Source organism: Nesoenas mayeri (genome assembly GCF_963082525.1).
Source record: "Nesoenas mayeri genome assembly, chromosome: 1".
Lineage (NCBI taxonomy): Eukaryota > Metazoa > Chordata > Aves > Columbiformes > Columbidae > Nesoenas > Nesoenas mayeri.
The window spans coordinates 194,586,602-194,611,367 of NC_137541.1; the positions used below are offsets into that span (position 1 = coordinate 194,586,602).

General features: G+C 42.6%; 2 protein-coding genes across 2 annotated transcripts; both read left to right on the forward strand.

The window, feature by feature from the left end:
• Positions 1–242: 242 nt before the first annotated feature.
• On the forward strand, positions 243–920 carry LOC308043911 (gap junction beta-2 protein-like; the record flags this gene model as incomplete). Its single annotated transcript, XM_080350284.1, has 1 exon — positions 243–920. One exon carries the CDS (start codon positions 243–245, stop codon positions 918–920), a length of 678 nt encoding a protein of 225 aa, XP_080206410.1.
• Positions 921–21,950: 21,030 nt separating this feature from the next.
• GJA3 (gap junction protein alpha 3) lies at positions 21,951–23,486 on the forward strand (the record flags this gene model as incomplete). The annotated part of the gene is made up of 1 exon (XM_080361920.1): positions 21,951–23,486. The coding sequence occupies one exon, from the start codon at positions 21,951–21,953 to the stop codon at positions 23,484–23,486; it is 1,536 nt and encodes a 511-aa protein (XP_080218046.1).
• Between the last annotated feature and the right edge of the window lie 1,280 nt (positions 23,487–24,766).

The window sequence follows — 24,766 nt, forward strand, 5'->3', positions numbered from 1 at the left end:
AATATGTTAAGGTATGCTTGTCCCATCATAAAAACATGGAAGGAGAGAGTTTAATAAGCTGTTTGAATCCATAAACATATGGGTGACATTAATGAAAGTGACTTGCATTTGCCAAGGGCTCTTGAGTGAGTACTAGGAAGTCATCTCATTTGCAGAAGGTCTAGAGCTGATTCTTCACCCTTTGAGAACTGACCATTTGGTGTTTTACGTCATCCTGCAGGTAAAAGGGCACAGAAAAGAAGATGGACTGGGGATCTCTGCAGAACGTTTTAGGAGGCGTAAATAAACACTCCACCAGCATTGGGAAGATATGGCTCACGGTCCTGTTCATCTTCCGTATCATGATCTTGGTTGTGGCTGCAGAGAGAGTCTGGGGGGATGAACAACAAGATTTTGTCTGCAACACACTTCAGCCTGGGTGCAGAAATGTTTGCTATGATCACTTTTTCCCCATCTCTCACATCAGACTCTGGGCCCTGCAGCTCATCTTTGTTTCCACACCTGCACTGCTGGTGGCCATGCACGTAGCTTACACCAGGCACGAGAAGAAAAGGCGCTTCAGAAACGGTGAGAAAATTGATATTGAAGAGTTGAAAAATGAAAAGATTCACATTCGAGGTGCCCTGTGGTGGACATACACCAGCAGCATCTTCTTCCGGGTTGTCTTTGAAGCTGTCTTCATGTATGTATTCTATTACATGTATGATGGGTACCAGATGCCTCGCCTGGTGAAGTGTGATGCTTGGCCTTGCCCCAACACAGTGGATTGTTTTGTGTCTCGGCCCACTGAGAAAACCACATTTACTATTTTCATGCTTGCTGTCTCTGGGATCTGCATTACATTGAATCTGGCTGAGCTGTGTTACCTAGTGATGAAAATTTGCATGAAAGAATCCAAGAAAACACCAGTTTTAAAGTAATTAACTGGTTTCAGGATTTTCTAACTCCCTATTTCCCTCAAACTATCTTATGTGTCAGAAAAGAATCCACGATATTTTCACACTCAAGGAAAAGGATAAAAAGGAAAGTTCATTCATGTTTTAGAGATGATAGCCTCCCCGGGAAGCTGCCACTGAGGCAGGTTTTAAAGATCATGAGCTAATTCAGTATTCCTGCATCTGCAAATAGAGAGAGCAGCCTTCTGGCAGCAGCTTTTCCAACACAGGGTCACTTTTCAAAAAGTGGGAGTGGAAAGACCCAGGGAAGGCTCTAGTGCCCAAAGCAGAGCCAGGAATCACAAATGCACTGTGTTGTCCTCAGAGGCAAGTCAGTAATAAAGGGTTGCAGTCAAAAGTGGGGTGAAGGGTTTTTGCGGGGGAAGTTAAAGCTTGTGAAAGGGAAGACAGGGAGGTGATTGTGTTTATAGCAGGTGTCTTATTCTCTCAAATATTCTGGAGAACAAGGAAATGGAATATGGGTACTCCATGGCAATGCATGCTATCAGCTCTGCTGGGCACCAATAATGGCTTTTATTTTTTTGCCTCCTCACCTGCACCAAGGAGCATCTCCTACAGGGTTGGGGGTGGTAAGTCTCAACTGCTTGTGAATATCATTAGGTCAGTGCTGCCTCCCTTCACTCACAGGGGCTGCAGCAGTGGGAGGAATGAAGTTGGTTTTTTCATTCTCTTGGTCAGGATCAAAAAAGGATTGTCACCTTTGAGAAGGTGGGGGCAGAGCAACTCTTGCTCTCCTCCAACACTTTGTGAAGAATCTCAATAAAGCAGATTTTATTTGACAGAGACTTTTACCACATGATTTTGCCTCCTTCAGCTGTGTACCTTTAAAGGTTTTTTTCCAGTAAAAGCCAAGAAAAATTGCCTTGTTTCATTCTGCTTGTTATCCAAAAGAAGTGCTTCGACACTTAACAGCATGATACGCAGTAAATTGCACCTACCAGTGCTCCTTCATCAGTCCCTTTTTCATATCCAACCTGCACAGCTTTTCTTCAGGAAACCTCCCTATCTGAGGTACCTTTCAAGTGAGTCCATCAAACCACTCCCAGTCTCTCTGACATTCCACACTGAGGCTGAATCACCATTCCTCTTACAGTAGGTCTAGCTGGAATTACACATAGCTTGCAGAGCTAAAATAGCAAAGGGACCTAATCAGAAACGAGGAGGAGGTATTTTATTTGAAGTTCGCATTGCTGAGCTGTATATTGTATATTACTAACTTGAAGACCTATGTGAGTCAGTGTGGTCTTGTCTCTCCAAAGTAGCCTCAAAACATGTTTTATGCCTCACAAGCAGCTGCACCAGCACATACCCATACATACACAGTTTATCTCCCAAGTGCCTGCCCACTGAACCCACTTGTAGAAAGCTAGCTATTTCCCCTCCTTAGCTTTAAGAACTGGCTTTTATCCAAAATGGATGTGTGCTATCTCAGCGTCTCTATTTGCATCCATCTCTTACTGCACATTTAAGTTTATCACTGCTGGAGTAAACAAAGCAACGTTAAGATGTGTGACCCCTCACTGTGCACTGGAAGCGGAGCAGGAACAGGCTTCCATTGCTTGTGAGCTACACCAAGTGTTACCACTTGACTGCAGATGGAAAGCTGTCATCTAAGAGGGGACCAAGAAAAACAAAAACACCATCCTCAGAAGCATGAACAAAAAGATGAAAAGTCATTAATACTGAGCTGAATTGGAAACTTGGACTGTGAAAACATCCTTAATTCAGCTCTAAAGAACAAAGCTTGGCACATATCAGGTTTGTGCTTGGTAAAGTTCCTGCATTGTTCTGTGTACAAGTATGAATAGAACAAACTATCTACACTCCCAGTGCTCTAGTATTACATTTCTTTTGTAACAACAGGACTTTTTTTTTTCTGAAATTATAAATAAAGCACTCACGTGGTGTCTGTTTTCTGTATTACTTGTATGTGCCATGTATTACCTAATGTGTCTAATGAGAATCTGTCTACCATAGTGGAAAAACCTATGCACCAACACTACATTTAATGACTACTGTAAGGATTTTAGACTTCTGCTGCAGGTTGTTTTTTCAATTGGTTATGTTCCTGTTACCCTGCAGTCTTCATGAACTAGAAGTGGAAGGTCACTTATGTGACCCCTACTAGAAATCAAATGTGCTGCCTAGGCCAGCCTTGTTCTAGCAGAACTGCAGCCAGAAAAAGTTGGTGAATAAATAATTCAACCATCTCCATAGGAAAGAAAGTTTGTTTTTCCAGCCTGGTTTTGAGTTTAACTGGAACTTGGAATGAGATACACCGAAACTGGTAACACTAACACTAGGAGGTTATCTTCAACTATCAATTTGGCAATCAGATCATTAAACAGGGAAAAAAAATATAGAAATAGGGAAAGTGTCTGGAAGGGGCCAAAAAGGAGTTTTTACCCAGAACTGCAGCATCAGGTGATAATAGGTCTCCCAGGACATATTTACTAAGATTTCTGTGTATATTAAATTTGACTAAATAGCTGCTTTGTAGTGAAAAAAAGTTCAGATACTTCATAGGAACATAGGAAGTGCACCTATTGACCTACAAATGGATTTCCTACAGATTAAAATCTAATGCTGTGCTGGAATTGTGTGTGTTCTTTCCTGAAACACACTAGAAGTGTCTACATTTTTGGCACTTAGAGTCATTTTGGTTGGAAGAGCCCCTCAAGATCATAGAATCCAACTGTTAACCTAACACTGGCACTAAACCGTCTCCCTGAGAACATCATCTATGCATCTTTTAAACACCTCCAGGGATGGTGACTCAACCACTTCCCTGAGCAGCCTGTTTCAGTGCTTCACAACCCTTTCTATGAAGAAATCTTCCGTAATATCCAATCTAAACCTCCCCTGGCACAACTTGAGGCCATTCCCTTGTGTCCTATCACTTGCTACTTCAGAGAAGAGACCAACACCCTTCATGCTACACCCTTCTGTCAGGTAGTTGTAGACAGTGATAAGGTCTCCCCTCAGCCTCCTTTTCTCCAGGCTGAACAGCCCCAGTTCCCTCAGCTGCTTTTCATCAGACTTGTGCTCCAGACCCCTTACCAGCTTTGTTGCCCTTCTCTGAACTCTCTCCAGCACCTCAATGTCTTTCTTGTAGTGAGGGGCCCAAAACTAAACACAGGATTTGAGGTGCAGCCTCACCAGCACCGAGTATGAGGGGACGATTACTGCCCTGGTCCTGCTGGCCACACTATTCCTGATACAAGCCAGGATACTGTTGGCCTTCTTGGCCACCTGGGCACACTGCTGGCTCATGTTCATCCAGCTGTCAGTCAACACTCCCAGATCCTTTTCCACCAGGCAGCTTTCCAGCGACTCTTCCCTGAGCCTGTAACGGTGCCTGGGACTGTTGTGACCCAAGTGCAGGACCCTGCACTTGGCCTTGTTGAATCTCATACAATTGGCCTCAGCCCAACGATCCAGCCAGTCCAGATCCCTCTGTATGGCCTTCCTACCCTTCAGCAGATCAACACTCCCACCCAACTTGGTGTCATCTGCAAACTTACCAAGGGTGCACTCAATCCCCTCCCCCTCTCTATCATTGATAGAGAGATTAAACAGAACCGGCCACAACACTGAACATCACTTGTGACTGGTTGCCAACTGGATTTGACTCCATTCATCACAACTCTTTGGACTTGGCCATCCAGCCAGTTCTTTATCCAGCAAAGAATACACCCATCCAAGCCATGAGCTGCCAGTTTCTCCAGGAGAATGCTGTGGGACAGTGTCAAAGGCTTTACTGAAGTCCAGGTAGACAATGTCCATAACCTTTCCCTCATCCACTAAGCAGGTCACCTTGTCATAGAAGGGGATCAGGTTAGTCATGTAGGACCTGCCTTTCATAAACCCCCAGTGACTGGGCCTGATCCCCGAGTTGTCCTGTATGCTGTGTGATGGCATTCAGGAGGATCTGTTCCATAACCTTCCCCTGCACCAAGGTCACACTGACAGGCCTGTATGGCCTTGGTTCCTAGACTCTTGTCAGAAAGATGATTGCCAAGAGCTTTGAATACTGAAGTAGCAGATCTGAAGTGACTGTAAAGAGGCTGATTCCTCACTGTCCAGTGTCCAGTGTCACCAGGATATAAAGTGTGAAATAACATAGTATCGGAACTGGGAAGTGTAGGAGTGAGACTGGCTAGAATTATTCCTTGATTGAAATCACCAGTAGAAATCATAACTGACTTCATCAATTTAAACTGTCTTTCAAAATCTTGAAATCAAAACTACAAACATGTTTGCCAGAAAAGGGGATGGAGGGAGAGGAAGCAAACTTCACTATTAACTCATAGACCCAGCTAGAGAAAAACCTCTAACTCCCATGTGAGAATGACTGATTTATAAGGAAATCTGAAGTATAAATCCACATTTATGATTTCTGGATATAGAAGTACCTTTATTAAAGGTTTTCTTAGATTAAAAAAAAAATAATAAAAATCCTTCAGATGTTTTACAGTTATCATGAGCCAATGTACTGTGTTAATTCCTATCTGACAGAAAGAATAAAAAAGACAAATTATATGGTTCATACAGAGAAGAACACTCCTCTACCAGGGAGGTTCAATTCATGCAACACGGTTAAAAGCTGCTTTATTTTATAAAAAGTGTACTGCAGCTAACAAGCAACAGCTAAGAGCACTTTACTACAAACTGAACTTGATGAAAATGAATCTCTTTTTTTCTGTAAGTGTAATTCCTTTCCCTGTAACTTAGGCTAATGTGTTTTAACAGGCAACCAAATCACACTCAAAGAATTGCACTATATTTTGTGGTCACCTTTTCTGATATTCAGGACAGCCACTACCCTGGCTGTTAATTACAGGTTTCTTTGGATTTTCACCATCTTATTATCTATACAGTAATTTGAACCTGTTTGTAGACAGTGGCGAGAGTAATGGTAACTATCTGAAGTTTAATGAGCTAAGACTAATGGTTATGATCTTCTAGATAATTCAGGTACACATACTTTTTTCGTATCTGACCAATCCAGCTTTTCATTGTTATTTTCTTTCACAGAATGTATTTATCTTCTGTAAAGTGGGCCCAGCTCTGACCTGGGTATTTTTTCTCCAAGTCTTCCTAGCCTCCAAAAAAAAATCTTTATAACCTTGGTTTGGAAATGTATTAAGCTTTAATCAGCAGGCCTAGCTGAGGAAACAAGTTACATCTCTGACTTAACACCTTTGACAATATAGCTTGCCTCTGCCATGGCTGGTCTCTCAGTACTACCATAGAATTCAACCTCAGAATTGGCCACATAATTGCACTTATCTTCTCAATTTTTCTGTCCATTAAGTCACTGTCATTAACTCAATGACTATTTGTCGTGGTTTCTCTTTTCTTTCCCTGTACCAGCCACCAATAAATCTGTCAAGATTTAAGTGCAAGGTGACAATAAACTGTGGCAGATGCTCTCTGTTAATCCCCCCTCCACCCTCTCCGAATAGGAAAAAAAAAGTGATAAGAAGGATAAGGAAGAGAGACTTCAAGTTGGAAAGGTTTTTAAGGCTTTACTAATGCTACTAATAAATAGAGAAAATATACAAAACATACAAACCCAATCTTGATTATCCCAGGGTAGCAGCATTGCTTGATATGGAGTTGGCGTGACTCCAGTGGCTGCAGGGCAGGCACCTGGAAGTTCTGTGTGGGACTTCACAGTAAACTAGAACTGGATTCAGGGATTCAGGGACTGGAACCAGGCCTCAGATTTGCAGGCACACAGGCAGGGTCCTCTTCATATGCCAGCCATGGTCGAAAACAGCAAAACCCTCGTGATCTCCCTCATTTATGGGGTGTATGACATGGATGGGATGGAATACTCAGTTGGTCAGTTTTAGTCACCTGTTCTGTTTGCCCCTCCTTGCAAATACGGCCTTCTCAATTATGGAATGTTATCAAAATTCTTAGTTGTTATAGCAATAAATCTAAACACGAGCTTCTTCAGCATTCCATTGGTCATTCTTATCAGTTTTGGAGCACAGTGTCCAAAAAACATGCAGTTACTTAGAAGAACTTAGCTGAAAGGAAAAATTCACTAAAAGAGAACTGGTCTTGTTTTTAACAAAACCAGGACACTACTTTACATCTGCCTGCTCTATGCTCTATCTGTTGTATCTGAATAAGCCATCTACTAAAAAACTGATAGAGAACTTACACAGTTGAGCTATGAATCACAGGTTGTGGATGAATGTTTTGAGCAGCAGTGCATATTCTGCATGCTGCTAAGAATCAGCATTTCACTCATAGCCCAGCACACTACCCAAGATAATAAATACTCTGCAGTCACACTGGTCTGAAGCAGGTGGCATTTTTCAGTGGACAAACTGTGCTGGGCAGGTTGACTTGCTCAGGCAAGGTGTATCTTTTCTGTTGTTGTCTTGGCAATCATGGTAATACAGACTTGTCAGCTGGAAAAGACAATAGCAGTCCTAAAACTGTTTAAGTTAGGATAATGAAATTTGGTTTTAAAGTGTTTTGCAGATCATTTTCTACTGGGGTTCAATCTTTAAGATAACACATAGAAATCCCTCCCACATCCCTAAGTGATCCACACATTAGCAGGAATGCTGCACCTTCTTTTGATGGGGTGACTGGAAAACTTGCTATCTGTTTGGTATCCAACTATCAGCACTTCTTTTGTCACAAGACTTCTTTCACTTGATTTGAAAGTATTATAGCAGTCCTAGTACACAGAGTTAACCCTGAATCTCATTGTTTCTGAGTTTCCTCAACTGAAAGATAAAGGTGACAAGTGTGTCATGTCTGCAGGGAGCAGAACTGTTTAATTAAGTATTGTTTGTTAAGATCATTGCAACAGGTACCAGAAAAAAATATTTTGTAATTATTGTGTGATAAAGATTTCAAAGCTATTATATGTTGCATCATTAGTGTAATGTCTGCTTACAGTTAGCCATGTCCCTGCCTCAGGGATTGCATCCTTTCCGAGGACTGTTTAATATACAGTTTAAATAGCTGCCACAATCTTTCCAGCACAAATACATGAAACAATCTTTACACTTACCCATACACGTGCACATAGACACAGAGGAACAAACTGACTAAACCATTATCTCACTTTTATCTGATAGAATCTGAGACATTGCAACATGAATTTGTCAGGAATAATTTCTGCCTATGCCATGATAAAAGCTTTTGTGTATAACAGTAAAATAGCTATTAATGACTCATTGTCAGACGGTTAAGGATCCATCAAATGGGATAAACTGTATGCACCTGGGAGGAGCTGCAGGTACATGGGAAGGTAGGCTTAGAATTCAATAAGATCTCTATCACCAGGAGAAATGGTGGTTTGAGAAGTGAGCAAGGACTAAATGCTACTATTGTGAAACACTAAGCACTTGCAGAACTCTAGGATGGAGACCTATTCTAAACAAAGAATGGTTTTGTAGATAAGAGCTGGAGTTTGTAGCAGATCATCAGTGGAACAAGAGTCAATAACACTGTTGACTTGGAAAAATATCATACTGGTATGAATTAAAGGTTTGTCAAAAATAGGATGTTTGAAATAGTGTTTCCGCTCTTCTTAGCACCTGAAAGTCCTTATCTGGACCCCACTTTTGGGCACCATCTGCCCAAAAAGCCCATTTATCAGTTGGAGAAATCCAGGAGTCAGGAATAAAATGCAACCAAATGTCTAAAACAGGACCTGTGTCAAAAGACTGAATGAAATGAATTGGCCTGGAAAATTCTGAGGAAAGACAGAACAGCACCTTCAAGTATGTAAAAGACTGTGGCAAAGAAGATAAAGATGTTGCTTTTTACATCCACTTGCAATAGGATAAGAAATAATAGGATTATGTTGCAAGAAGATGTAGGCTAGTTACCATAAAACCTCTCTGTGAAGAGGGCTGGAGCATTGAGTTGGATGACAGACTGGATTCCATCACTGAAGACTGTTAAATATCAACTCAGCCCAGCATCTGTTTAGGATGGTCTAGGCATAGGACTCTGCTCTAGGACAGAGGAAACTTCTGAAGTCTCTGAAGAAGGGAACCCCAAATGAAAGAGTCAGTTGTACGGGTTCCTTTTGCTGAGCCAAAGCTCAGCTGCTGAATCAAAAACTTTTTCATATAAATTCAAGTCTACTTGAATAGTGCAGGCTCTATCCAGCATGATCTCTGTCAGCACGGTTCCTTTGTGCTTTTAACAATTGTAATAATACACTATTGTACTATAATAAATTCTACCTGACAAAGCATATGAGATGGCACTGTGAATAAATAAAATAGTAATTAATATAGATGAAGCTGGTGATGGTATTTACTATTTTGTTCTCCTCAGCACACTGGATAAAAAGCTTCTCTGCCTTGGTTTTGGGTCTCACAAAACCGGCATTCCTCCCAACAGGAGGAAGACCGAAACCCAGACCAATTTTCGGGTTTGCCGACCAGTTAACTATGTATCCAAACATTGGTGGAGTTCACTGAAGCCTGCTCTGCTTCCAGAAGAAGTTTCACAGCAACTGCATGATATTTTGTTACTGGTTTATTTAATTTCAAAGGCAGACCATCATGTTGTGCAGCAGTTTGAATTTTGTGGAGAAATTTTCCTATACGTGAGCTTGTTTTTCCATTTCCAAGCAAGGTATCCATTGCTGTTCCTTTCTGTGGAAGGTAGCCAGTATTTGAAGCCATTACAATTTCATCATGAATGTCAGCAGGACTTATTCCTGGTAAAACATACCATATTTGCTCTTATGCTGAATACAATGTAAAAGAACATCCTTGTTTAGGAGCTTTGGTTGTGGTTTGGCACTGTGAACTGCTCACCGGTAGTACTAGTTTAAGGCGTTAACACTGATGTCATTCCTTCATGCTCATTCTTATCCTGCCTGTGTCTCTCTCCAACCTCACTCAACACAGTGCCTCCACTCCAGGACCTTTACTGTACCAGCACAGTTGTTTGCACAGCTGTGTGCAGCACTGCATTGGCTGACTGGTTTTGCTGATGAAAAACACAATGTTTTGCTTTGCTGGATTGTTTTTCAGCTGGATCAATTCCTTGATCTGGCTTACAGGGTGGCCACATCAACTTTTCTGCTGACGTGACTGTGGAGCAGTAGGCCATGGTGTTGGGCAAGAAGAGCTGCAGGGAGCGAGTGGAAGGGGTGGAGAAAATGGCAACATGTTAAGTTGTATTTGCTGCTACACACACTCTAATTTCAAACCACAGCCTCTGGCTGTATTTCCATAAGTGGCTGCTACTAGAAAGACAAAGTCTTACCGCCTTTCCCTCTTTCACTGCTGTGCCCTTCCCTGCTCCACGCTCCTCTCTGCATGTCTTGTGTCTCTCTGTTTTGATTCTTCCTCCTAAAAGATGCCTGGCTCGTACAGTTACCACTCTTCCTCTGATACTTCTCATATGGAGCTTTTGCTTCCATGAGGATGGTCTGAAAGCATCTCACTGCTACATATCCCAGAGCAGGCTGATTTTTTTGTTTTACTAGGAGACTTCTCACAGTTTTCAAAGGACTTTTGAAAGGAAACATGTTCTGGTGGGTAAAATGCCAGCCTAGGATGTCAGTGCCATTCTCAGAACCATATAACCTAGAACGAGTCACTGAGTTTTCCTGTGCCTCCATTCCTACAAACTAGTAGTCACAATAACACTTCCTACAAACTAGAAATAAGAATAATTCTTCCTGTCACCAGTTCTTATTTGTTAATATGCTGTGTTCTCTGACGTGCTTGTCAGTAGTGTCTAACAGAACAGAACACTAATCACTAGTTGTGACAACAATAATAATTACTGTATGAGATTCAACTGCTACTTCAGTCTTTTTATTACCATTTTATTTATTAGCTAATGAGTCCTAAAGTCTTTTGATTAATCCATGTAGAAAACAACTAGAGGAGAAAATATTTTAATCTTTGCTTCAAACTCTGCCTCCTGAGGTAGCAGTATCTTTTCTCAGCATTTAAATATCTTTAGTGCCATCTTCTGTAGAGCAGCGGTATGTCAAGCTCAATTCTTTTGATTGACAAACCACGCAGGGCCACGGCAAGCTGAAACCAAGGCATTTGTAGCTCTTTTGTTAGGCTGACCACATGGACAGAACTGTTACCAGCACTGTCGAGCCAAGTAACACTTTGACGTGGCTTGTTTGCAGCTAACGACATGTACGGCAGTTTAGGGGTCCTTCCACTAAGCTGTGTTTGGAGGCACTGTTGTGGTAAGAGTGATCCTCTTTTGTATTTCAAAATAGATGCTTAAATTCAAAATAGCATGGAGTAAAGCACTGTTTTGGATTAATACTGATCTGAAAATGGTCCATTTTTCTCACTGAGCTCAGGTTCAGACTAAGATCGAGATATATCCTTAACTTATGAGACCTTATAATTTCATAAAGCTTGGTGTCTGGTTTTTGTCTTTTTCTTTGTACCTTGCCATGCAAACCTGATTCTTCTGGTCTTAAAAATACCTGCCTATTTTGTCTACACACTTCTTGAATTCAGTTTGTTTATGCACCAGCCAAATCAAACACTGCTAAACATCTATGTGTGGAACAGGGTTTGTCACCAGTGTGGAGGCTTGGATGGAAGACAGAAAGTGGTACTGAAGATGATAATTAAAGGAAGGCTTAAAATGGTGTAAATATGCATTTTAACGTAAAAATTTATGTCGCCTTAAGCTTTATGTTGCTTGCCTAGTGTTAATGACAATGGAGGGAACCCTTAAAACATAATAAGGATGTGGGGATTTGGAGAACACTACAGTGGCATTTGGCCACCGGCAGTGCTGTGCACCTTTAAAGACAGAATCATAGAATCATTCGGGTTGGAAGAGACCATCAAGTCCAACCATAACCTCACCTAACTCTAGCACTAAACCATGTCCCTAGGAACATCATCTATCCATCTTTTAAACACCTCCAGGGATGGTGACTCCACCACTTCCCTGTGCAGCCTGTTCCACTGCTTCCCAAATGACAGTGACAGTGAGGAAGCTGTCAGGATGGCTCTTCCATAGGAATCCCTCTGTCAGAATGTCCATATGAAGAGACACTTTTTAACACTATAGTTTAAATCTGAACATATCTTCCTTCTGAATAAATTCCTCAGGGAGACAAGTCTTACTTTTTCTATTTTCCCCTAACTTGGCTTTAGATCCTCCTGTTCTAGTATGTGGCTAACAAGTAGCTCTCCACACCTTCTCAACACGCTTTCATGCTTGTGCTTTCACCTGTATGTAATTGGTCCTTTATTTTTAAAGCTGCTCACTTCAATTTTCCCTCAGGGATTTTGTATCCTTGACTGTCTCACTTTCTACAAACATCCCAGAGGGTTTTGTCAACAGCCCAAACCTCTTCTTGTAAGAACCCAGAAGGGCTATTGAAAAGGAAATTGCTAGCTGATGATTGTGGTCCCATGATAGGCAGGTGCTGCTTCAGATTATCCTTGTTTGAAATTTATTGAATTCTATCTTAAAAACCTTCTGCGGCAATACCAAAAGGCTACTCTAGAACCTCACTGCTCTCCTGACTCAGAATATTTTTCTTGCAAATAGGTGTCAAGGTCAGTTTATACAGATGGTGTGAAATGTCACTTGAAACCTTCCAGAGGCTGAAAAAGCAAACATGGAAACACCTAGTGCTTCATGATATTAGACCATTTGGACAGATGTTTGTAAATGAGAGGTGTTTCTCTACCTCTCGTGACCTGGGGGAATTCACTACATGAAGGAAGTTATAACGTCAGGAGTTACTGGGACTGCTGGGTTTCCTTCCCGTGCCCTAACATGGTCCCTCATGTCCCAGTGCTTCAGGATCCACACTGCGGTACTACTACACTGACAATCCTGGCATCACTGTGTTTTGAATGTATCACCCATCTCTGAATAAAGACATTTGTCCTTGTGCCACCACTAGTGCTTAGGCCAACAGAGATCTTCCTCCCTAGCGTTTTCAGCTGAAAAATTTCTAGGGAGCAACCAAGTGCTGCAAGGATATAACAACATGCGGATGGTCTGTTTTGGTTTGCCACCTGTCCTCTGCTACACACAGCTCAGCAAAGCGTCTCAACATTTTTCTTGGGTGGTATTTTTAGTAAACAGAGCAACAGGGAACCTTGGGAACCTTAGGACAGGGAACTTCTGGAGAGGGTCCAGCATAGGGCAACAAAGATGATTAAGGGAGTGGAGCATCTCCCTTATGAAGAAAGGCTGAGGGAGCTGGGTCTCTTTAGTTTGGAGAAGACTGAGGGGTGACCTTATTAATGTTTATAAATATATAAAGGGTGAGTGCCACGAGGACGGAGACAGGCTCTTCTCAGTGGCAAACAATGATAGGACAAGGGGTAATGGGATCAAGCTGGAACACAAGAGGTTCCACTTAAATTTGAGAAGAAACCTCTTCTCAGTGAGGGTGACAGACACTGGAACAGGCTGCCCAGGGGGGTTGTGGAGTCTCCTTCTCTGGAGACATTCAAAACCCGCCTGGACATGTTCCTGTGCGACCTCACCTGGGCGTTCCTGCTCCAGCAGGGGGATTGGACTGGATGATCTTTTGAGGTCCCTTCCAATCGCAAACATACTCTGATACTGTGATACTGTGAATGACCTGAGGTGGTTAAGTTTTCAGCTCTCTGACTGTAGAATAGCCATCAACAGAACCTCATGTTATTGCTGAAGAGTCACTGAGTTACCCTGCTCGTTTAAGTAATTCTGTCTAATGTTTTCCTTTCTCAGGGCAACACTAAAAAACACCAAAAAATGTCAGTGATATTAATATTTTTGAGTACCAATGATGAAAATATCAAGAGCCACCTTAAATCATAATTTTGAAAATAGTTGCAACTGATCTGTTTTTCGGATGGTCTGTGCACAACAGCTTGACAGCTAATCTTGACTGAGCAGTCTGTGGGGGAAAAAAGCTTTTCCGAAAGATTATCCGTAATGCCTTCCTTTCCTAACATAGGCTCAGTCTCAGGTATAAGCTCTCAAACTTCGAAGACACAGGCTTGTCATTTATAAAATTTAACGAGTGTCTTGACAAGCTGCAAGGAGTTGATGCAATGCTCTGAAAACCAAAGGACCTGTCTGCACTGAGGGGCGGCAGCCTGTGCTTGGGAAGCACCCCGGGTCGTGAGGCTGCCAGCTCTTTGGGGTTCTTCCGGTGAAGAACGTTTGGTTGCTTTTTGTTTGTTTTTTTAGTTTTGTTTTTAAATTTGGCTTTAAGACGTAGGAAAAAGCGGGATTCTCCGCTCTAAGATTCTCTGCTTTAGGATTCCCAGCCGGTGGGGCAGCCGCGCCGAGCCGCGCACCGCAGCCAACCGCCCCGCCCGGCCGTTACGCGCCTGTCAACGGCCGCCACTGGGCGGCGCTGCTCCGCCCCGCGACGGAGCGGGAGAGGGACTCGGGGCTGCGCGGCGGGACGGGGCGCCTGTTCCGCCGCCGACAAGGTGCGGCACATCGTGCCTCGAATACCGAGCGCCCCCCGGGCGGCCGGGACCGCTGTTTCTGACGGGGAGCAGCAGGCGGGGGCGGCGGGGCCGTGCAGGTGGCGGCTCCCGCCGCGCTGCCTTCGAGCGGAGCGGGCGGGAACCCCAGCGGGCAGGGCTTTCTTAAGCCTTTATCCTCTCAGAGGAAGAAACTGTTTACAGTTTCTCAGGAAATCCCACCCTGAACCCGATTGTCTGCACAGTGAGAACGTTTCAAAAGCCAGGGAGAGAAGGGCAAGCGCCCCGGCCGCTCCCCTCGGAGCGGGCTCCTGCCCGCCCCGCAGCCCCTCGGCAAGTGGCTGCATGTGGAGCCGGCGGCTCAGCCCGCTGTGGGAGGCGGGCAAGGGGAGGGGAGAGAGGGAGGGATGGGTGCCCGGTGCCTGCAGGGGGGGCTGTCCGAGCTCCCCTGCCGCAGGCGGGCTGTGGCAGCCGCCCAGGGGCGCGTTGCCAGCCGAGGTAGCAGGTAGGGTGCCGGGCACCGGCCCCCCGGCGCTCCCGCCCCGCGCTTCCCTCCGCCGCCTCTTTCCATAGCCCGGGCAAAGGTTGGGGGCTGCTCTTCCCCTCAGTTAAATGAGCTATGCGCCAACACTGTCGCGACTCTTCTGAACGAGTTAAGCTTGCTACTTAAAATAGCCTTGCTCCTGCAAAGCGTAAGTAGAGCAACCCAGAGCTGCGCCGCTCGGCAGGCGGCCCCCGGGTCCGCAGCCCGCGGAGGGGGCTCTGCCGGAGGGGACGTGGCCGCGGGCGGACGCGGGAGGCGGGGGCTTGCCCGGGGCCTCTGCCCTGAGCGCTGCCCCTCGGCGCCGGGCGCCAGGGAAGGGCAGGGCGAGGCAGAGCTCCGCGCATCCTGCTGAGGAGGACTAGTAGGAAGGGCCCCACTGCTCCAAATGCTTCTGTGAGGGACCCTGGTGTGAGTATCCTCTGTTCAGCCCCACAGAGGGAACCATCTGCAGGCAGCGGTGCTTGCAGATGGGACAGATAACTGAGCCTGGTGTGGCAGGGAGAATTGTCCAAACCTCACAAAATGCCTCAGAAAATGCAGTGGAGGGGGAAGCACCACATGTCGTTTGTCTCTGGGATTGTTGTGGCCCTTGCCCACCCAAGTGTGCATGTGTAGGGACATGTAGTTTCTTCCTTAAAGGTTACCACTAACATTTGAACATTGATGTGCATTTCAAGCCAGTTTCACTCTGGGAGTAAAGTTAAATCCTAAATATAAAGCTGAGCCAGAATTGCTTTCACCTGTATAAGTGGTGCCACACAGAATGATGGAGTTGACAAGTGTAACCCAGGGTGGCTCTGGTGTTTTCTCGAGGTGAGCTATGAGTTACCTGGCCCTTACGAACGCTTTCTCCCAACAGGGGTGGAAATGGTTATGTAACCTCCCTGCATTGACCAAGGTTTTACTTCTGGTCACATCTTTGGTCTGAGAGTTACCAAGAACATGTCACTCATTTGTTCACTTAGGACTCAGAAGGGATGTAAAGTATTTAAGATGAATAAATATCCTTTGGAATTATTTGGAAGATATTTATAGCTTGATTAGGCAAAAGTTTGCCTATGTTATAAGCAAGAAAAGTTTCCTATGTTTGTTTTTTTGTTGTGGTGGTGGTGATTTTGTTTCTTGTTGTTTGTTTGTTTCCCTGTAGGCAAAAAGAGTATCAGAAAAGTGTTTGAGTTCATCACTGGATCACTGAAGGAATCACAGAAGCCTTAGATTTTATTAGGAATCCTGAGTGTGTGCTAAGTCCTTAAGACACTGGTGTAGATATGAAGAAGAAATTGAACTGAGTAGCCAGAGCTACTAGAGTTTCCCTGTAAGGGAAATTTAAAGGGAAAAGGGGATATCCTACTGACACATTTTAGAATTAAACTAGAAAGAGTTTTAAATAGTTCCCATAAGACAAAAATGTACTGTAAGAAGTCTGAGCAGGGTTTATAGCACCATCTCCTTGTAGTTACTGTAAGTTGCCTGAAGTCCCCTCAGGCTGATACTTGTTGGGGTAACTGCTTCTCTGCAGTGAAAAGGGTGGGGGATCTTTGAACACCAGAAGGGCTTGTCTTCCCTTTGTATCCCTGCAGCTGGGGGGCGGGACACTCCTTACGGTGCAGTTTTTAGATCTGTGTGGCTGTTTGTATGTGGGCACCTGACAGATCTGTCTCATTCATGCTTCACTCACTTGGGATGTAGAGACTGTTGCCCTCATGTTTGACAGCTATTCCGTAGTCCCCTGGTAATTCCACACCCTTCACACCTTCCAGAGTTTTACTGGTAAGTCACTGTCTTTTAATTCCAATGTAGAGCTCTAAGATGGCATTTGAGTATTCTGGGGGAAGAAAGGGGCTATGTTTTGTTCCTGTTTTTCTCGTGCAAGTAGCAAATCAGAGCAAAGGTTTGTTATGCTAGGGAACAGAGGATTTTAACAAGTGCAAGTGTAGCTCTCCTCCTGGGCTCAGCCCTGCGCTCTTTGCACTTTTCCATTACTCAGGCCAAACTTTCACTCAGAGTTTGAAGCAAGTCAAGAAGAAGTCAAGAGAAGTTTTGCCGTGGATTTAAGGAAAAGGCTTCATAGCAGCAAAGTAAGTTTAAGGTACTAACAAGATCATCTAAGGGCTTAATTTTTAGCAAGTATTTAAAATACAATGAAGAAAATTATAGCTGTGTCAGAAAGGATGGCACTGTGAGCAAGAAGATATTTTTCAAGTCTTCATTTAAACAAGTTTATAAAGCGAATTATGAAACTTCAACCGTTGTGTTTCATATATATGTACATGGCCAAATACCATTAAGTTTCAATTGAAATTATAGGGGCTCATTCTGTCCCTCCACATCTGCCAGTTTGTATGGAATTACATGGTCATGCTGCAGATTTTGTGTGGGGTGACTACTTTTATTGGATTTAAATTAGCAGAGTTAAAAACCTGAGAGCAATGGAGATGCCTAATTGTTTAGTGTAAAAACAAAGGAAATATTGCAAGTTTTCTTTTTTTAACAGCATTTTAAAAATCATACTGGTTTATAAAACCTGGGTAATTTGGAAGATAAAAACATAAACCCCAAGATCCTAGACTGTGACAAGAGGTGAAAGAAAATGTGGACTGCATTTAAGAAATCTTATTCAGACAAGGACGTGTTAGGTTTCTAAACAATTGCCGAAGGACATTTTTTAGATATACCAGTCTAATAAAATCATAAATATACCAGGTGTCATAATCAGTTAATGTATGTAACATAACTGTGTAGTTATTTATCTGTATGTATGTATTCATGTGTATATATAAATAAATAAATATATACATGTGTGAGTAACATGAGAAATAAAACTGTTGTATGTTTCTATGAAAATATTAAAAATTAAAATATTGTATTTTGCACACTTGATACATGGTGATGAACCTCGTTGGTGATGTCATCAGGAACAGAAATAATAACTAGCAAGTTTCTAGATGCCAGATGAGGATGATTTATCCTCTGTAGAGGGATATGTATGACATCACAGCTTTAAAAATTTATTCTCTCTGTCTCGTTCTCTTTGTCACACACACACCACCCACAAAGTGTATTTGTGCATGTACTAATCTTAATAATGAATGGCACAACATCGATTCTTAAACAACGCTATGCCAGTTTTTATGAACTGCCCATTTTTCAATATTTGTTTCAGAGGAATTATTTTCTAAGTGACACAAACAATATATGACTCCCAGTTCTTAGAAAATGATCCCAAGTTTCGTGAAGTCCTTGCTTTCATACTATTGAATTAGATTTCTTTCTGAGACATTCTCTGCTATTTGCTAGTGGATATTTCTGCATCAATGTCATGAAATACAGATAAAGATGTTTCATTTCTTAATCTGCATTTTTTCCAAGCACAGAAAGAAAAAATGTCTTCCTTCGCAATCCATATGTAAGATTAGGGCATAACAATTGCCAAGCTCTCTATTTCAGTAGCTCTGGAAATGGTACTGTGCAGCTGAAGTTCATATAACACTACAAAAGCAAGCTTGGAATTGTTCTCAGCTAAAATACTGAGTTGTCGCTGTTCAAATTTAGATTTAGGTATTTTATTGTTGAACTTAATTATGACAACTTAAATATTTTCTGAGCTCTGTGAGTCCTCTGGTTGATGGGATTTTTGAATGAGTTACATTGGCTTAAGAAGTATTGACTTTGAAGAAAAATATGGGACCTGGATTTCTGAGAACCTTTTGACCAGCGGAGATATGGATCTTTGCATTGCCCTTGGGAATTATGTCCTTCCCATATTTATGTGTTATGGGTAATACACATTTGTAGTTGAAGGCAATGTTTGCTGCAGTTCATACTAAGATGAACACCGACATTTTCACCTCTATACAGTTAAGATCCTGTGAAGTATCTGCTCCCTGCTTAATTTTTCTTTGCGTGTAGGAAGAACTTTCAGACTCAGATAAACATAAATAAATCTTTTCATTAATGTAAGGATTAGGATAGCTTTTTGAAGTGTATCCTTTGAGAATTGTATCATGTCATGTCTTTGGTGTCCTGAATTATCCCAGCCTGGGCATTGCTGGCCTGTAGTAAAAAGAAAAAAACATCTTCAATGACACTAGTAAATGGAGAATGACTGAGAATAAGTTAGACAGTATTATTTGTAATATTTCCTTTACTTTTTAGATTTTGCTTTGGTTTATTTTATTCTTCTTCCACTAATCAGCAGATAATTCCTCAGAAAAGCAAAAAAAAATCCTACTTTCATTGTAGTCAACATTGCCTGTTGATCTCAGTAAGAAATACACTACAGTGTGCCCATAGGTGAAAAAAAAAAATGCTGTAATACCATATGACAGTGCAGGGGTTATAATTTTTCATGAGAGCAGATCGACTTAATTTTTTTAAACAATAGAAGGTAGCATCTGTCTTCTTGAAGAACAGTGTATGGTCTCTTATGCTGTTGGAAGCAAGGGTAATGGCAGCTGTACTGAAAATGGACCGTAATTAATGCGTTAAAGAAGATTTAATGTGCTAACTTTTACTGATTAATACATTTTCTATTACAAATATTAGTAACAAAAACCAGACCGTGGCTCTGACTACTTATTATCTGAGCTGCCTATTTTGCTTGATCTGGATAGAAAACAAGGAGTGTGACAGAGAGAACTCAACTGAGAGACAAAGAATAGTGCAAAAGTTAGCAGACATGAAATACTGGATTTAGTGTTATGCTAAATTTCTTTAATCCATCAAATATCACATTATTCATTCTGCTGTTCCTACATAACAATCTTGACTACTCAAAATGAGAACATTCCCAAACAACAGCTTAATTCTATCCAAAGATGGAACTAAACCAAGTATATCCTCAAATGCTTTTGAGTAAAAAAGATACAAAATCACTTCATTGTTGCCTGAAAAATTAATACTTCTCAAGGTTAAAATTACTTCACCATCCAAAATATGTAAACCTCATAGAATTAAGATTGAGGATGAAATTTTTAAATCATATAAACATATTAAATTAGGATTATAAAAATAAAGTATTCTAAAAAATAATATTGTTTTGGGTTACTATTTTAAGAGGGGAAAATTACACTCCTTAAAAAAAATCAGAATATATTTCAAGGAAATGATTAAAAATTGTTTAGGACCGGGGTCATCACTACACAAAGTCAGTACTTCATTGTTAATATTGTCATTTGCAGTTTATCATGCTATCCTGGAAAAAGAATTCAGTTATATTAAAGGGAAAGTGGTTTTGTAAAATATCAAAGATCTAGCTTTTTTAGGGGTAATTTTTGTTGAATTAACTTTGTGGGGATAAAAAGTGAATCAGTATTCTAGGATTTACAAAAGTGCAAAATACTTGTGGGCGTGTTGTTGCTTTTTGTGTGAAAGCATGTTAATCAGCAGCTACAGGTATTTCATTGCCTCATAGTAAAATCAAGCTATAAAAAACCTACCTGAAATAACTTTGATTTCTTTAATTACCTTAACTAAAAGTCTGAAAGAAGTTCAGTATGGACTTTGGAAATGCTTCCTCTGGAAAAACAGTTACATCATTGTTGGAAATCACAGTAGATGTTGTACCAAGAACAATATATTTTCTCAGTGTAATTTCCCACCTGTAATGATGAACACCTTTTCATATTGGGAACTGTGAGACATGCATGTATCTGGACAAGAAGTATAAAAATAGAAAGACTAAAGTGCAATTCAGTTATAAAATATTCTGAGATTTTTAAATTAGAGGATAATCGGTCTTTTTCTGATGGTGTTTTTGCAATGCGGATTGTTATATCTGAATGATAATTGTGATCTAAGTATTTCCGAAAGTATCAAAGTTATTGGAAAGTAAAGTTTTGTATTTTGTTTCAGCTGGAGGTTGACATATAAAGTATAGAAGTGTATTCATTAGAAGAATGAAATATACTTCTTACACATATTCCGATAGTCTTATATATCTTCCAATTAGGAGCAGGCCAAGGATAACAAGTGACATCAGGACATAATAGCTTGTTTCTCAACTGAACTTTAAGCCTTTCCAAATCAGAAGCTGTGTCACTACCTAGATGGGAAGCCCATCATTCATGAATTGGTGGAAACTACTGAGAATATATTCTAGTTGCTTGCCATAGAAATAAAGTCATAGGACATAATTTTATTTTTCCAATATAATCTCTGTGCACCGTTGCTGAAGTGCCTTTGAGCGTTTTGGATTTTTTAAAAAATAAGGTTGCAGTACATATGACTCAGTAACAGCAGCTGGCAGGACCATAGGGGAAACGGCATAGAAACATCTCAGAATTTCTATTTCCTCCCAATATTTCAAGTTATTAAAATAATTATTTCCTTTTAGAAAGAAACCAACTCCAACATGAACAGGCGTTGAGAACATGCTTGTTGTTGACATACATATTCTAAAATTAAAACTGAAAATTCTGTAGGTTTAAAGTAATTATTTTTCTGTGTTTGTACAGTATGAAAATAGCAGAGACCTGGGACATTACTGACCTCCTGAATGCTGGAGTAAGTAAGTCCTGATAACAATAAAATGATTAGAGTTAGGCAAACTTTTTATCACACGCTTATACAAGTGCAGTCACATTAATAGCAGGAATATTCTGTTGAACTGAACTGATTTCCATCTGTTCTTTTCTAAAAATAGGCAAGAACAGTTAGAGGCATCTCAGGTGGGGGAAACAGAGAAATCATGGTTTTAAAATATTTAAATCTTGTAGGCCTTCTGGTTATGAATCTTTCTTGCCTGTCATTGTGTATAGACACAAACCTGTATCAGCTAGATGAAAGCACTAACCGTCCCACTTCTGTGCTCACCAAACCCCCTGGCCGCACTGTCACAGGCTTAGGGAGTTCTTCACATAGGTGTGCAATATTCTGTAATGGGAAGTGCACTCAAGAAATGTTATTTGTTGAGCATCAGTCTGTTCTGCCCTGGCATTGTGTAATGATAAGATTTTAAAACATTGCTCTAATTGCTCTAATGTTCTTATTGTAGGTTAGAAATCTGAAACAATGGGTGACTGGAGCTTTCTGGGGAGACTGTTAGAGAATGCGCAGGAGCACTCCACGGTTATTGGCAAGGTTTGGCTGACAGTACTGTTTATCTTCAGGATACTGGTGCTGGGGGCAGCTGCTGAGGAGGTCTGGGGAGACGAGCAGTCAGACTTTACCTGCAATACTCAGCAACCTGGTTGCGAAAATGTTTGCTATGACAAAGCCTTCCCCATTTCTCACATCCGATTCTGGGTGCTGCAGATCATTTTTGTCTCTACTCCAACCCTCATCTACTTGGGCCATGTGCTGCATATTGTACGCATGGAGGAAAAGAGGAAAGAGAAAGAAGAGCTGAAGAAGAAAGGAAATGTCAAAGACAGCAACTACCCAGGAGCAGGAGCATCTGGCAGTGGTGGTGGAGGAGGCAGCAATAACATCAAGGATCCTATTGGCAAAAAGGGGAAGGAGAAGCTGCCAATCCGTGATGAACGTGGTAGAATCCGTATGGGGGGTGCCCTGCTCCGTACATACGTCTTCAACATAATTTTCAAGACACTGCTTGAGGTGGGCTTCATTGTGGGCCAGTACTTCTTATATGGCTTTGAGCTAAAGCCAGTCTACCAGTGCAGCCGTGCACCTTGCCCACACACTGTGGACTGCTTCATCTCAAGGCCCACTGAGAAGACCATCTTCATCATCTTCATGTTGGTGGTGGCCTCTGTCTCCCTGCTGTTGAACATGCTTGAGATATATCACTTGGGGTGGAAGAAGCTTAAGCAGGGCATGACAAGCCGCTACAGCCTTGAGATGCCTGTTGCAACAATGACGCCAGTCATGGTAACAGGGGAGTCCAAACCTGTTGCCTTGCCACCACCAGCACCACCCATGGTGGTCACAACAGCTGCACCCCACCCTGTTCTGCCTGATACCCGCACTGTCACACCACTGCTGGCCCCGGTGACCATGGCACCGTACTATGCTGCAGCTGCCCCAAGACCACGGCCCCCCTCCAACACGACCTCCATGACCAGCTACCCTGCTTCTCCACCGGTTCCTGAGGAGAGGCACCTTGCTGTGACTCCCACACCCATCTCCACTCCTGTCACCATTCCAACCCCCATCGCCACGCCCACGCCAGCCGTCATCAACTACTTCAACAGCAACAGCCATGCCCTGGCCGCCGAGCAGAACTGGGTCAACATGGCAGCCGAGCAGCAGGGGAAGGCGCCCTCCAGCTCGGCCGGCTCCTCTACCCCCAGCAGCGTCCGGCATCCCCTCCCTGAGCAGCAAGAGCCGCTGGAGCAGCTACTCCCACCGCCGGATGCACCACCCATTGCCGCGGCCAACAGCCGCAGCAGCACCAGCCTGAGTGGGGCAAGTGGCAGTAAGTGGGGTGTGGAGGGTGAGGAGGAGCTGTTGGGGGAACAGCCCGTCTCAGCTGCCTGCACCACTGTGGAGATGCATGAGCCGCCACTGCTCGTAGACACACGGCGCTTGAGCAGGGCCAGTAAGTCGAGCAGCTGCAGAGCCAGGTCAGACGACCTGGCCGTGTAGCGCGGTTGCCTCTGCTCAGAGGAGCAGGTGATGGAAGGCAGAGCGGGCAGGGGAGTGCCCAGGGAGGCCGGGCCTGGCGTGGGTGGGAAGGCCTGGGTTTCAAACTTTGACGCTTGCTGTTTTCGCACTCTGTGAGTTGTAGTGGGGAAAAATATCAACATTTTCTAATAGGTCAGGGGTGGCCGAAGCACAGCCTGCGAGCCAGGGGACCAAATCAGCTTTCCTTCATGTCCATGGCAGATCTCCCAATGGCAGCCACAGGGGAGGCCTGCACAGGTTACAGGTGGTGATGGTAGCTGGTCCTGTGCCCTGAGACTGACTTCCATCGGAGAAAAATGTTAATATCCCTAGTGCCCCTGTGCCTGGCCATCATCTCCCTGTTGCCCTTGCCTTTACTTCCACCCTGTTTCACATAAGCTCTACATGAGCGGACGCGATGACTTATTTTCTTCCTCTTAAATCTTACATGGCGCTATGGCAAACATCAGGGTGGCGTATTGCCTCTTGGCACCTGTCATCTCTGCGGACCAACTTGCCATATTAAAGGTGACTCAGTCTCTTCCATATAACATGACTCAATGAAGCCCGTGTGCTCATGGCAAATTGCCAGTGTGGTCCTCGGCCGGGCAGAGTTTAGGTGACCCCTGTAATAGATTTTTGCGCTTCATCTTTCTTTATATTTTTTTTTACTCTTGACCTGTTAGGAAGTGTTTGGTTTGACCTTCTATTCAGTGTTTGCCAATCATGATCACACCATGTTTTTAAGCCCACAAATGTGTTTGAGCATGTTTGATTATAATTTTAGATGACTTCTGAAATCGCTTAGAGGAGGACAGGAATTTAAAACACACCTCAGAAATTATTACACATTTCTCTTCAGAAGGCAAGGATTATTATTTCAATACATTGTGGCCCCATACGTTGCCCGTGGACAAACAATAGGATAAAGTACAGCTCTGCATTTTAGACTATTAGATATCAGCTTAAGTTTGTTGGAAAAATGCTTTTTAGAAGTAAACTTGAGTGCATATTTTTAAGTATTTGAACATTTTGCGAATAATTTTGATCTGTAGGTTTAAAGTTATGTGACTCTCTACTTAATCATTTTAGTTTGATCTTTGATCTTACAAGAAAATGTAAGGGGAAAGAAAATTACTAATGGTAAAATTCCCCAAGGAACATTATTTCTTCTGGTCTTCTACCTTTTCCTTGAACAACAATCTGTAGTGTCTTACAGGTCAGTGAAAACAGATTTAGACAGTGTTTTGTTGCAGAAAGGT